Source organism: Mus musculus, chromosome 11 (assembly GCF_000001635.26).
Source record: "Mus musculus strain C57BL/6J chromosome 11, GRCm38.p6 C57BL/6J".
In the NCBI taxonomy this organism is placed as follows: Eukaryota; Metazoa; Chordata; class Mammalia; order Rodentia; family Muridae; genus Mus; species Mus musculus.
The window spans coordinates 101,987,023-101,999,347 of NC_000077.6; the positions used below are offsets into that span (position 1 = coordinate 101,987,023).

The 12,325-nt window shown below is 46.3% G+C and overlaps 1 protein-coding gene across 1 annotated transcript; it reads left to right on the plus strand.

Annotated features, from left to right (window-relative positions):
- The first annotated feature begins 33 nt into the window (after positions 1 to 33).
- Cfap97d1 (CFAP97 domain containing 1) lies at positions 34 to 5,242 on the plus strand. Its single transcript, NM_029287.1, has 6 exons — positions 34 to 215; positions 925 to 995; positions 1,424 to 1,542; positions 3,772 to 3,895; positions 4,434 to 4,490; positions 5,098 to 5,242. The coding sequence occupies exons 1-5, from the start codon at positions 92 to 94 to the stop codon at positions 4,488 to 4,490; spliced, it is 495 nt and encodes a 164-aa protein (NP_083563.1). The 5' UTR covers positions 34 to 91; the 3' UTR covers positions 5,098 to 5,242.
- The last annotated feature ends 7,083 nt before the right edge of the window (positions 5,243 to 12,325 follow it).

A 12,325-nucleotide genomic window follows, 5' to 3' on the forward strand; every position in this document is an offset into this window, starting at 1 on the left:
GGGTAACTATGACACCTTGTCATGGGGAGAGCTAAGTGCCTCACAGAGAAGCCAAGGTGTCTCATTTCTGAAGCTAGACTAGGAGGAGAAAATGAACAATTCCTTGGATTATTTGGCCTACCCTGTAATCGTTTCTAATCACAGGCAAAGCACAACCTTTAGGAAGAAACTGGACTTTGGCCACTACATATTGCACAAAAATAGAGTACAAATAGGTAAGTGGGCAGCTGGCGCTGGCCTTTGTCACCATTTGGAGTTCTAGAAGCCTCCATCAAAAAGGGTATTAAGAGGAAACTACGCAAACCCTAGCTGTGGGGTGACGTGGGACACAATGGTCGGCGGCAGGCTTTTGTCTTCTGCCTGAGCATTCGTGTGCTGGAAAGAATTCAAATTTTAAAAACTCTTTAGTGCCAAAGTTAGAAAATAAGAGCTCAGTGCCCAATAGACTCTCTAGGAATGTTACGAAGTGGATGGGGAAAAGATGCCATCGGATTGAAGGGAAGTTTGTCCTTATGGATTTTGAGAGAGGGGCTCACGTAGTCCAGGGGGGCCAGGAGCTGGCTGAGGGTCAAAGATGACCTTGAACTCCTAGCCCTCTGTCAGCTACTACCGCTGGAGTTGCTGAATTATGGTCTGCACATCACCACTTGATTTAGGCAGTGCTGGGCACCAAACCCAGGGTCTCTGGTGCGGTGAGCTGGCATTCTACCGGCCCTGTCCATCTTGATAGATTATCAGCCCTTTGTCTTCTCTGTCCGAGTCCTCCAGAGATGGCAGGAGGGAAACATTAAACCTAGTTGAAGTTGCTAGGCTAGATCTCTGTCAAAATTCAAGTGCGGGATGCTCAGTGGTTGGGGTCGGGTTGCCTGGTGGGTTTCTAAAGCTGCCAGGACCCTACCATGTAACAATGTTTTTCCCCTCTAGTGAAGCCTGCCGTCGATACCAAACCTCCAATGGCACACACACATTACATTTTAAAATTGAGCAAAATCCAGGTATTCTTGCCACCCGTGGCTGTATTTTATTGATTCTCCCTCTCCCCCCAACCCCCATTTTTCGAGACAGGGTTTCTCCGTGTAGCCCTGGCAGTCCTGGAACTCACTCTGTCGACCAGGCTGGCCTCTAACTCAGAAATCCACCTGCCTCTGCCTCCCAAGTGCTGGGATTAAAGGCGTGTGCTACCACTGCCCAGCTTTTAACTTTGTCCTTAAGAGACACTCATTTCCCCAGAGCCTTCTAAATACCCACCAACCTAAAGATTCATTAACATTCCTCCCCCATAGTCACTCCTTAAGCTCTGTCTGGGCTCCACCAGGCCTCTCAACAATGCCCCCTTTCCCTCAAAGTCCCAGAGGAGGGTATTGCATGTCACTATGTGGAGGCAGCATGGGAGTGATGTCACTGTGGTGGGGTTTCTTGCCAGGGTGAACAAAAGAGAATCGACAAAATTGAATATGAAAATAGACAATTGTGTCAGAAAATTGCGAATGCCTATCGAGGCCCTGCCAAGGTGGACTGCTGGAATGAGTATCTTTCAAAAAGGTAGCATTCTCCCTCCCGCTCCCTCTCCCCAATTCCCCTCCCTCTCCCTCCCCCTATCTCTGCACTTTATTCTCAGAGAACTCAACCTTCTCTTTGGGTTTGATTGAGAGAGGTATACTCAAAGGATGTTATTTTGGAGAGAAGCGAGAGACCTTGCTATGAAGATTAACGGCTTCCCAAGCAGGAACCTTTCTTAGTGTGAAGTCCCCCCTTTCAGAGACTCCCCAGCTCCCTTCAGAGCTTGTCCTAAGCACACACTTGCACACCTTGGCAAAATGCTCACAAGTAGTATTGGTTCAGATGGAAAGCGGTAAGCGACAGTTTCTCAGTTCTGGGGGCTGGGGAGTCCAGAGATGGAGAGATGGATTGGTGGATTGGGGGTTGGCCTTGGTGTGGGGGCTGCTTGCTTTCTGCAGAGACAGCCCTCTTTGCACTGGAACCTCATGGCACGGGGACACCCTCTTCACTGGGAGCCATCCCTGTTTCTGTAAACCAAGTTTCCAATCCTAGTTCACATTATACCCTTGGGGGAATGTTCACAACACACCGAAGTCATGAGTGTTTGTCAGAAACGTGGATGAACGTGTTTGTGTCTTTCCATAATGTTGGGACTTAATCAGATAATACTAAATTCACACTCCTCAGCTTTCGTTGGCGGCAATTTGCCAAATACTTACACTTTGGTTTTTTGTTATTGTTTTATTTTTGTTTGTTTTTTTGGGGGGGGATTCTCCCTGGCTGGGACGAACAGGGGTTCTTTTATTCTCATCTTAGTTACTATATTAACTCTTAGAATCCATATTACAAGCCACACAGGAAACGTCTCTCTGTGCATGTATATGTGTAGGTTATAGAATGGTTACAGAAGTTTAAAGAAGAAAGCCATTCAAAAAGCTGGGGAATGACAGACAAGAGACTCTGTCTTCATAAGAGAACCCAGATGAAGGCTTTACTGGAGAGGATGCTGGGGCTATGGGCAGAAGAATTAGGTAGCAGGGTCAGCCTGAGCTATACGGTTGAGTCCAGCTCCAGAGGCAAAAGGCTCTAGCCTGATCTAGATGAACACATGGAGGGACTGGGAGATTTCAGGTCTGTGTGGGTGAACAGGACAAAGCAGATGACAATTCAAGAATCAACAGAGGGGCCTGAGGTGTCCTGAAGGGCCTGGCACAGTCAGGAGCTTTTCTTGGTCTGTCCCTTGATCCACATATCTGGTCAGATGACAGATAATTGGGACCATCAGCTTTCCAATACAAGATGGCCACTGCTTTATGGGGTCCAGGAGAGAGAGTTATACTCTTTTCTTAGTCTGGTTTGTTACTGTAGTAGTAGTTGTTGTTGTTTTAGTTTAGTTTGTGTGTGTGTGTGTGTGTGTGTGTGTGTGTGTGTGTGTGTGTGTTTTGGTTTTTGGTTTGTTTTGTAACAGTGTAGCCCTAGTTGTTCAGGACCTCACTCTGTAGACCAGACTGGCCTCAAACTCACAGAGATTTGCCTGCCTCTCTCTTACTCCGGAGTGTTGGACTTAAAGGTGTGTGCCCAACTCTTGAGTCTAGTTTTTCTCATTTTTAAAAAAAGAGTTATTTAATTATAGATACAGTGTTTTGACTGAATGTATGCCTGCAGACCAGAAGAGGAGACCAGACTACATTATAGATGGTTATGAGCCACCATGTGGTTGCTAGGAATTGAATTCAGGACCTCTGGAAGCGCATACCAATGCTCTGAACCTCTGAGCCATCTCTCCAGCCCTCTCGTATAGTTTTAATGTGTCCATGTGCCCTGACAATTCCAATTAACCTTTATAAATGTAGAGGACAGGAGTCCCTCTACTCCACAGAATAAATAGTCTGTGACATGTGGGTGGCACTGGACAGATGGTGCTGTGCGCATATCCACCCAGGTGCAGACTCATCCTCTCTCCTCAAAATAGAGTCAAAAGCTGCTTGTGAAGTGGAGTCTCTCAGGGCAAGGCATAGGATGAAAACTCTCTTCTGCAAGATGGAGTCATTTCAAGTTGGAGTGTAGTCTGAGCTCAACACTAAGACCTAAGCTCTATCTTATATAAAGGGACCAGACTTCTAGCAGGCAGTGGAGCTGAGGGCTACTGATGGAAGCCTATACCCACTTGGTGTATTTCCCAGAATGCACTGCCCCAAACTTTCATCCCATCCCGGAGACATGTTCTTCTTGACCACACGCCTGTCCCTGCCCTGGTTTTGTGTTTTTCAGCTTAAACAGAGAATCAAGGAACCGAGAGCTAGTAAGAATCACCATGGAAAACCAGGGCATCCTAAGGAGGTTGAGTGATCGCAAACCCAACTATGACCGCAGGTCATCGGAGATGGACTGGCAGGCATGTGGATGCCCTTATCATAGTCCCAGGTGTACCCGAAGTTAGTCTATGCTCATCAGAGAGGCTCACCCTTAAGAAACAGGATCATGTGAAATGCCACAGTCAGAGAAAAGCCCCACATGGCAAGCATAGCTCACAGATGCAAACTGTGGAACGGCCAAAGGTATCTTCATGATAAAGCTACTGAGTTCAGTTTCAGAAAATCTGGGCAGCAACCCTGCCCCAAATTTGAGGGAGGGCAATGTGACCCTGTATGTGGTTGATCGGCCCCATTTAGGAACAATTCTTCAAATGTAAATAAAGGGAGAATTGGTGCAGAGGCTGAGACAGGAGCATGACTTGTTTGAGGACAGCCAGGACTAGTTAGTATTGAGATCCTGCCTCAACACACAAGCAAGGCAGCCAAGCTCTGAGGAGCCATGAGCAGTGTTTTACTCCTCTTCCTACCTTCTCTCAGCCATTCTAGGGATTTAGAATTCCAACTCTCAGACCAGCGTGCCACATTGACATGCCTTCTTTCTGCCTTTTTTTTTTCAAGAATTCAAGGCGGTATATCAGAAACACAACAAGATATCTTCTCTTCCAAGAAGACTAGGTATGTCCTTTTTATTACAGCATAGTGCTATCCCAGTTACTACCAAAGTCCTTGCAATTCCATTTATGGCCAAGAGGGACCTAGCGCAGGGGAAGAGGTGAAGACCCACTTAGGGAGCTGAGAGCTCGTTCATTCTTCTGGAAATGGTGTTTCTTGTCACCAGCTTGGAGGCTTTGTGGGAGTCGAAGGGGAAGTGATCTTTGCCAATAGGACATTAACAGGGGAAGTCCAGATGGTTCCGTAGGTAAAGGTGGGAGCCTGGTGGCCTGAGTTTGATCTTTGGGTAAAAAGGTGGAAGGAGGAAACCCACTCTGACATCCACATTTGTACTGAGCCCCACCCTATAATAATAACTTTTTAAAGTGTTTTAAATTAAAAAAACATAAACAAGAGGCCTAGGCTTTACAGCTAAGTTCCTAGTAAAAGGCATGGCCGTTTGAGCATCTTATGTTCTTAGATATATGATTAGTAATGTGGTGCTAGGCCTTCAAGGAAGGAAGGGAAGATAAATGAATACCCAGGCTCTCCAAAGAACAGTGCTTCTGTTTATATCTTCCCTCACCTCCACTTCCTCTTCTTCCTCCTCCTCCCTTCCTCTGAATACAAGGTTACTCACCATGGAAAAGACACCGAGAAGACCCTAAGATCTCTTGGCTGCTCAGGATCTTAAGACATCGCAGAAATGGCTGCATTCTCTGTCTTAGGATGTCACAATAAAGCTTGGCACAAAAAAACAGGGCAAGCAAATGGAAGGAGATGATGAGCCTTTAATTTTTATTCTGTGCGTGCACCTGTGTATTCCTGAGAGGATATGCACTTGTGTGTGTGCACATGCATGTGTGCACTTATATGTGTGTGCATATGTGTGCACGTGTATGCGGGTGCATATGTGCACACTTGCGTGTGTGCACTTGTGTGTGTGCCTGCACATGTGTGTGGAGGCCCCAGTCTGACACTCGGTGTCTTCTTCAACCACTTGATTTTGAGACGGGGCCCCTCACTGAACCCAGAACTCACTGAGAGACCTAGACTGCAGGGCCAATGGGCGCCAGGGATCTGCCTGTCTCTGTGCCACCCCCAAACCTGGCTTTTATGTGGGCGCTTAGCAATCCAAACTTGGGTCCTCAGCTTATGCTGTAAGTGCTTTACTGAGTCATCTCAGCTCCTAATTTGTATCTATATATGGCCTTGAACTTGCTAACTAGCTGCGAGTAATCTTATATTCATGATCCTCTTCCTTCACCTCCCTAGCACTGGGATTACAGGTATGAGGCACCTCGCTGGATTTATGCCATACTGGGTATCAACCCCAGGGCTTCCTGCCTGCTAGGCAAGCGTTCTACCAACTTCACTATACCCCCAGGTTCCTCTCCCATTAACTTTTATGCTTATCTCCTCTGGCTGGAAAAACCTATGATTCTTTCTCCTCACTTGAGTGTATTTATTTTCAACACTTAAGAGATCTCATCCCCTGTCCCACCCACCCCCGAGACGTCCATGGCCTGCCTGAGTTGTATCAGGCATGATTTCAAACGTTTGGAAGTTTTCCTTTTGCTTTTCTGTTAACTGATCTTCAGTTTGGTTGCACTAAATCCAGAGAACACATCCTATGACTTCAATTCTTTTAAGCTTCTTAAGGTCACCTTCTGATCCAGGATACAGTTATCAAGGCAAGAGTATTGAATTTAGTACTATCAATCACTTAAAATGGGGTGTCAAGGGGCTGGAGAGATGGCTCAGCAGTTAAGAGCACTGACTACTCTTCCAGAGGTCCTGAGTTCAATTCCCAGCAACAACATGGTGGTTCCATCCATCCGTAATGGGATCTGATGCCCTCCTCTGGTGTGTCTGAAGAGAGCAATGGTGTACTCCTATGCAGAAAATAAATACATCTTTTAAAAAAGGGTGTGTGTCAAATTGCCCAGTGATTATGGATTTGTCAGTTTTTCCATTCACCTCTATCAATTTAAAGGTTTTACTCACATGTGTGTATACATGTGTGTGTATGTACACGTGCAGGTGCCCACAGAGACCAGAAGAGTGTCATATCTCCCAGATCTGGATTTACAAGTTGTGAGCCACCCTGGGTGGCTGCTGGAAAATGAACTCCATCGCTCTGAAAGAGCAGCCAGTGTCTCAACTGCCTGTAGCTCTATTAAGTTTTGCTTTATTGTCTCAGATGTTGAAGCTAGGTCCTTGAGTGCATGCTTCTTTAAGCTCACAGTATCTTCTTGGTATGCTGATTCGTCCTCTATTATAATGTCCCCTATTTGTCTCTAGTAATTGTCTTGCACTGAAGTCTGCCTTATTTGACGTTATCATAGCCACTACTGTCTAAAAATCCATGTTCTGCTGACATCTTTTACTCTCTCGACTTTTTAAGTGATGTGTGCAGATCAGAGGACAACCTCAGGTGTCGTTGTCACTTTCTACCTTGTTTGAGACATGGTCTTTATGTTGCTAGCTCTCGTGTGCACCAGACTACCCTACCCTCGAGAATGTGGGGATTCTCCTGTCTCTGCCCACCAGTGGGCTGCAATTACAGACACAAGCTACCGTGCCAACTTTATTTTGGCTCTGGGGATTTGAACTCAGGTCTCCAAGTGTGCGTGGTAAGTGCTTTAGCCACCGAGCCATGTCCTTAGCTCTTCCTCCCTTCTTTTAAGACACAGAAGTGGTTCCTCCACAAATATCAAGCAGGGCATAAGGGGGTGTGGTTATCTCTGTTCTGCCCATCTGGTGCCGATAAAGAAGCCAAAGAGGTGAGAGTCGGTTCTGGTTCCTTCTGTATGGTTGGCTCATCAAGTCCCACTCCCGTTGTTCATTTCCTTGTTTAGAGCTGCCCTTGGGGCAGGTCTCTACAATTCTACTTCCCTCCTCTGAGAACACCAGCCATCCCCCTCATTCCTAAGATAGTCTCACGGAACGCAGGCTTCAACATTAATAGTCCTTTGTCCTCAGTGTTTGACGTGCTTGCCACCTCTTCCCAAGGCAAAAATAGAACTCGAGTTACTTTCCTTCCTGGCTATTTTTTTTTTTTTTTTTTTTTGCTGTTTTTAAAGTTGGTATTTTTCTCCTTATTATTCAGTTTCTAAGAGATTAAAAAGGATGTGTGTAAGGGTTTCCTATTATATTTGAAATTTGATCCATTTCTTTTTTTTTTTTTTTAGGTATTTATTTCATTTACATTTCCAGTGCTATCCCAAAAGTTCCCCACATGCTCCCCACTCACCCACTCCCACTTCTTGGCCCTGGCGTTCCCCTGTACTGAGGCATATAAAGTTTGCACGACCAATGGGCGCCTCTTTCCACTGATGGCCGACTAGGCCATCTTCTGATACACATGCAGCTAGAGACACGAGCTCCGGGGGGGGGGGGGAGGGGGGTACTGGTTAGTTCATATTGTTGTTCCACCTATAGGGTTGCAGATCCCCCCAGCTCCTTGGGTACTTTCTCTAGCTCCTCCATTGGGGGCCCTGTGATCCATCCAATAGCTGACTGTGAGCATCCACTTCTGTGTTTGCTAGGCCCCGGCATTGATCCATTTCTTGAGCCACAGGTTGTCTTTCTCCAGATTGGGGCGGTGGCGGTGGGGTTGCGGGGGAGGGGCATTATTCCTCTCAATGCCATCTTGACCTTTGTCCTCTCCTGCCAGGACGCAGATACTATAAATGTTAGCATTCTTCCTTTCAGAGCCCCATGCAATCCAGGCTGACCTTGGATTTGCTCTATAGTTGATTTCCTTATCCTCCTGTTTCCACCATACAAGTTCTGGGATTACAGGTTGAGCCACCATGCCTAGTTTATATGATGATGCAGAGATCACACTCAGACTTTATGCACGCTGGGCAAACAGCCTACCTACTGAGCCACAGCCCTAGCCCTGTTATGACCGTGTACCCCCCCCCCATGACACTTTTGAGCTTATCCATGTTTTAAGTTTTACTTTGTAAATTTTTTTGCTTCTATAACTTAAAAGAAAAATTATACTGTGTGCTCATCTGTGTATCTGTGGACAGTTTGGGAGCATATACCATGGTGTAAGTGTGGAGGTCAGAGGACGCCTTTGTGGAGAGAGCTCCTCTCCTAACATCTTTACCTGGGTTCTAAGATTCATACTGAAGGTCCTGGGCTCTGGAGCAAGTGTCTTTACCCACTGAGCCATCTCACTTCCGTGCTTCCGTAACTTCTAATCGCATCTCTTTGAGGTCTGTATCACTGCTCAGGTTTTCTATTGTTTTCTTTTGCTGCTGGGGAACTCGTTATTGATGCCCATGTGTGTTGTGTTGGCACAACTGCATTGGCTGCTTTTCCTCGCTTAGGATGAGACCTTCCTGGTTTGGGGTTATGACTGTCTCATGCGATTGCATTTTGAACATCTGGACTGTTGTGCTGGGTAACTCAAGATCCAATACCAGCCTTCTGTCTTGGTAATAGTCCTTCTGAGGCACAGTGCCTTCTCTTGCTGCTTTACGTTCCAAGGCAACAGCTTGGCAATGCTGTTCTATTTGTTTCCTTCTCTGGGGCTCTTACTCAGTCCCCGAAGATGTCATTTGATGGGTTGGGAAGGGCATCTATGGACTGCCTTAGTGCAACTAGGCTGCCTTCTGCTGAAAAGCAAGCAGACACTGCGTGGCTTGGGTCTCTGAGTCACTGGGTGGAAGGCAGCGAGGAACAGGACTGTTGTCACTGCTGCTCGTTCCCATGTGACGTGAACTCGGAAACTCTAATAGTTCTTTACCTGAGGGAGCAGGCACTCCTTGTTCTTGTTTGTCTTTGCCTGAAGTTGGTTCTGTGTGAAGCCTCTCCTAAGCCCAGGCTCCAGGCTCTGTGGGAGACAGAGGGAAGTGCAGGGGACCCCACCATATTGCCAGAGACCCCAGTCTGTTCCTAGTTAGCTTCTGTAGCTCTCAGACCCCCTTTATGCAAAGTGTTTACTTGTATTTAGAGGAGGAAGAAAACGACTGCTACCACCTTGTTCTAAAACCCTGATGGCAGCAATGGTTAGAGGACAGATTCAAAGGACCCAGGATTGGAGTAAGAAATGGGTCAGTCTACCAAACAGATCTTGTTGATGGGCTTTTAACTGATCCCAAAATAGGCTTTATGTGGATGCTGAAGTTTGTAACTATTAACTATATTAAGAGCTTTTATTGTTAATGCCCGTGATCCCAGTATTTGTGAAGGAGGATCATGAATTCAAGGTCAATTTGGGTGAGGCCAGCCTAGGTTATGTAGTGAGATCGGTCTCATAGCAGGAACTGGAGGGAATAGGTCGGTAGTTAAGAGCACATACCAGAGACCCAGACTCAATTCCCAGCACCCACATGGTGCTGGGACACATGGCAAGCAAAACACCCACACACAAAATAAAAATAATCTATTGTTGTTGTTGTTATTTTACATCCCAACTGTGGTTTCCCCTCCCTCCTATCCTCCGAGGCCCTGCCTCCCACCTCCCCTCTGTCCATCCCCATCCACTCTGCCTTCATTTCTATTGAGAAAAGCATAGGCCTCCCATAGATATCAATCAAATTATGGTATATCAAATTTCAGTAAGGCTAGGCGCCTCCCCTCATATTAAGGTTGATGGGGCAACCCAATATGAGGGAAAGGGTCCCAAAAGCCTGCAAAAGAGTCAGAGACAGCCCCTGCTCCCACTGTTAGGAGTCCCACAAGACCAAGCTACACATTGTGAAAAATAATCCTTAAAAAAAAAAAACAAAAACAAAAAAATCTGTCATTGCTTGGATGTCTCATTCTGTGACTTGCGGCACAGAGAGCCACTGCAATACTTGGTGACATGTACCCTGATTCTATCTGGTGGCACACATAGCCGGTGTAATACTTGATTACATGCACAGTTTACCTGCCCACATGCTGTAAAGCACCAGGGTTATCCATATAATAGCAAAAGCACTGCAGGCCGAGATTAAACCCAACTGAGCTCTGATTGGCAGATGGTTATAACTTCTGATCTCTCTTCTGCACGGAGAGGGTTGGGGAGCACGGAAGGTTACATATCACTGGATCAAAGACAGCATACACCAGTACTGAGAAGTATAGTGAAAAGAGGCAAAGGTAGAAGAGTCGCAGAAGCGTCCTGTAATCCATGAGCGCACAGGAACAGGGCGGGCAGTGGCAGCACTTACGTAATCCCGTTAACACTTGTGACCTTGCAACGTCCTCTAGAGCTCATTCTCTCTGGCTGTCGTAGACACAGACCAAGGACTTAACCATGTTTAAAGGCCCAAGAAATAAAATGATGTTTCTTGAGAGGTGTTAGAGCTGTAGGTGTGTAGGTCCAGCGTGATGAACTATTGCCAAGCTCTTTGCTGGGGGCTCAGAACACACACACACACACACACACACACACACAACACACACACACACACACACACACACACACACACACACACGGCCTGCTGGACTTAAATATGCATCTACATGCACTCCACCAATATATATCTGCAAACAGATACACTGTGTGACAACATTCTCTGCTTTGCATAAACAGCAAAAACATGCCTTCCAGATGACTTCTGCCCCGGGGGCCTCATCCTCTCTACTCCCACAGATCTCCTAACAGCTGGGAACATACCTTGTCCTGGGAGGAGGGAAGTCAATTCAATGGCAAATAAACTTAGCCCAATTTCATACCTATAATCCACACCCAGTTACCGCCTCCTCATCTGGTAATTGGCTAAAAAATAGGGAGTAAGCAGAACATGACAATCTAGTGTGTCATGCAGTTCTTAAAAAGGTCACTGGTACCCAACCCAGGAGGACAAATCACCCACATCAGACTTCCTCCACCACGTTGTGAGGGGGCCAAGAATGAGCTCCTTCCTAAACCCTCCTCCACCAGGAAGTGGATTCCAGCTCCTGGATTTCCATTCACCCTTCATGAGGCAGCTGCCTACGGGGGAAATAGTTTCACTTGATTAAAAAAAAAAAAATCCAACAAGGACCCGCCCTTTTGCAGGAAAGTCCTAACAAATGAGATCCTGGGTGATGCTGAGCCAAAGAGCTGTAAGAGTTCTTGTGCAAGAAATCTAGCTGGGGGCCAGGGGGCAGTGCTGGAGAGATGGCTCAGCGGTTAAGAGCACTTGACTGCTCTTCCGAAGGTCCTGAGTTCAAATCCCAGCAACACAACCATCTGTAATGAGATCTGATGCCCTCTTCTTGTGCTGTCTGAAGACAGCTTAGATATAATAATAAATCTTTAGGTCAGAGTGAGCAACCTTCATTCCCAGCAACCACATGATGGCTCACAACCATCATAAATAAATAAAATCTTTTTTTTTGTTTTTTTTTTTTTTAAATCTAGCTGGAATTTTGTAGATGGACAGCAAATGGCCTGCCTGGTGCTTCACTGTCAGCCTGGCCTGTTTGAGGGGTAAGGTGCCCTGCACATGTATAAAGCGCATCTTTTTGGTCCCAGAGGTTGTAAGCACACTGCACACTATTAATTTTAGCTGTGAATGTACTTCCTCACAAGTCAGTTGTTTCATTAGGGAGCCCCCATTACGGAACCACAAAAGCATGAGGCAGTATAGCCTAGTGGTTTGGGATATCTCCTGTGAGAAAGATCTCACGTGAGGCTCAAATATACACAGGTGTACCATCATGCATGTGCCGGTACGGAAGTGCACAATGTCTGTGGACAGATATGTAAATGTAGACTAAGCAGTGGAAAAGTTTCTAGGGACTCTCCTGCCTTTCTATGTCCTGTTTGAAGTGCTAGGAATATGAACATACCACAAATGAGGCTTTTATGTGGGTCCTGGGGATTTGAACTCTGGTCCTCAGGCTTACATGTCAGGCCCTTTTAC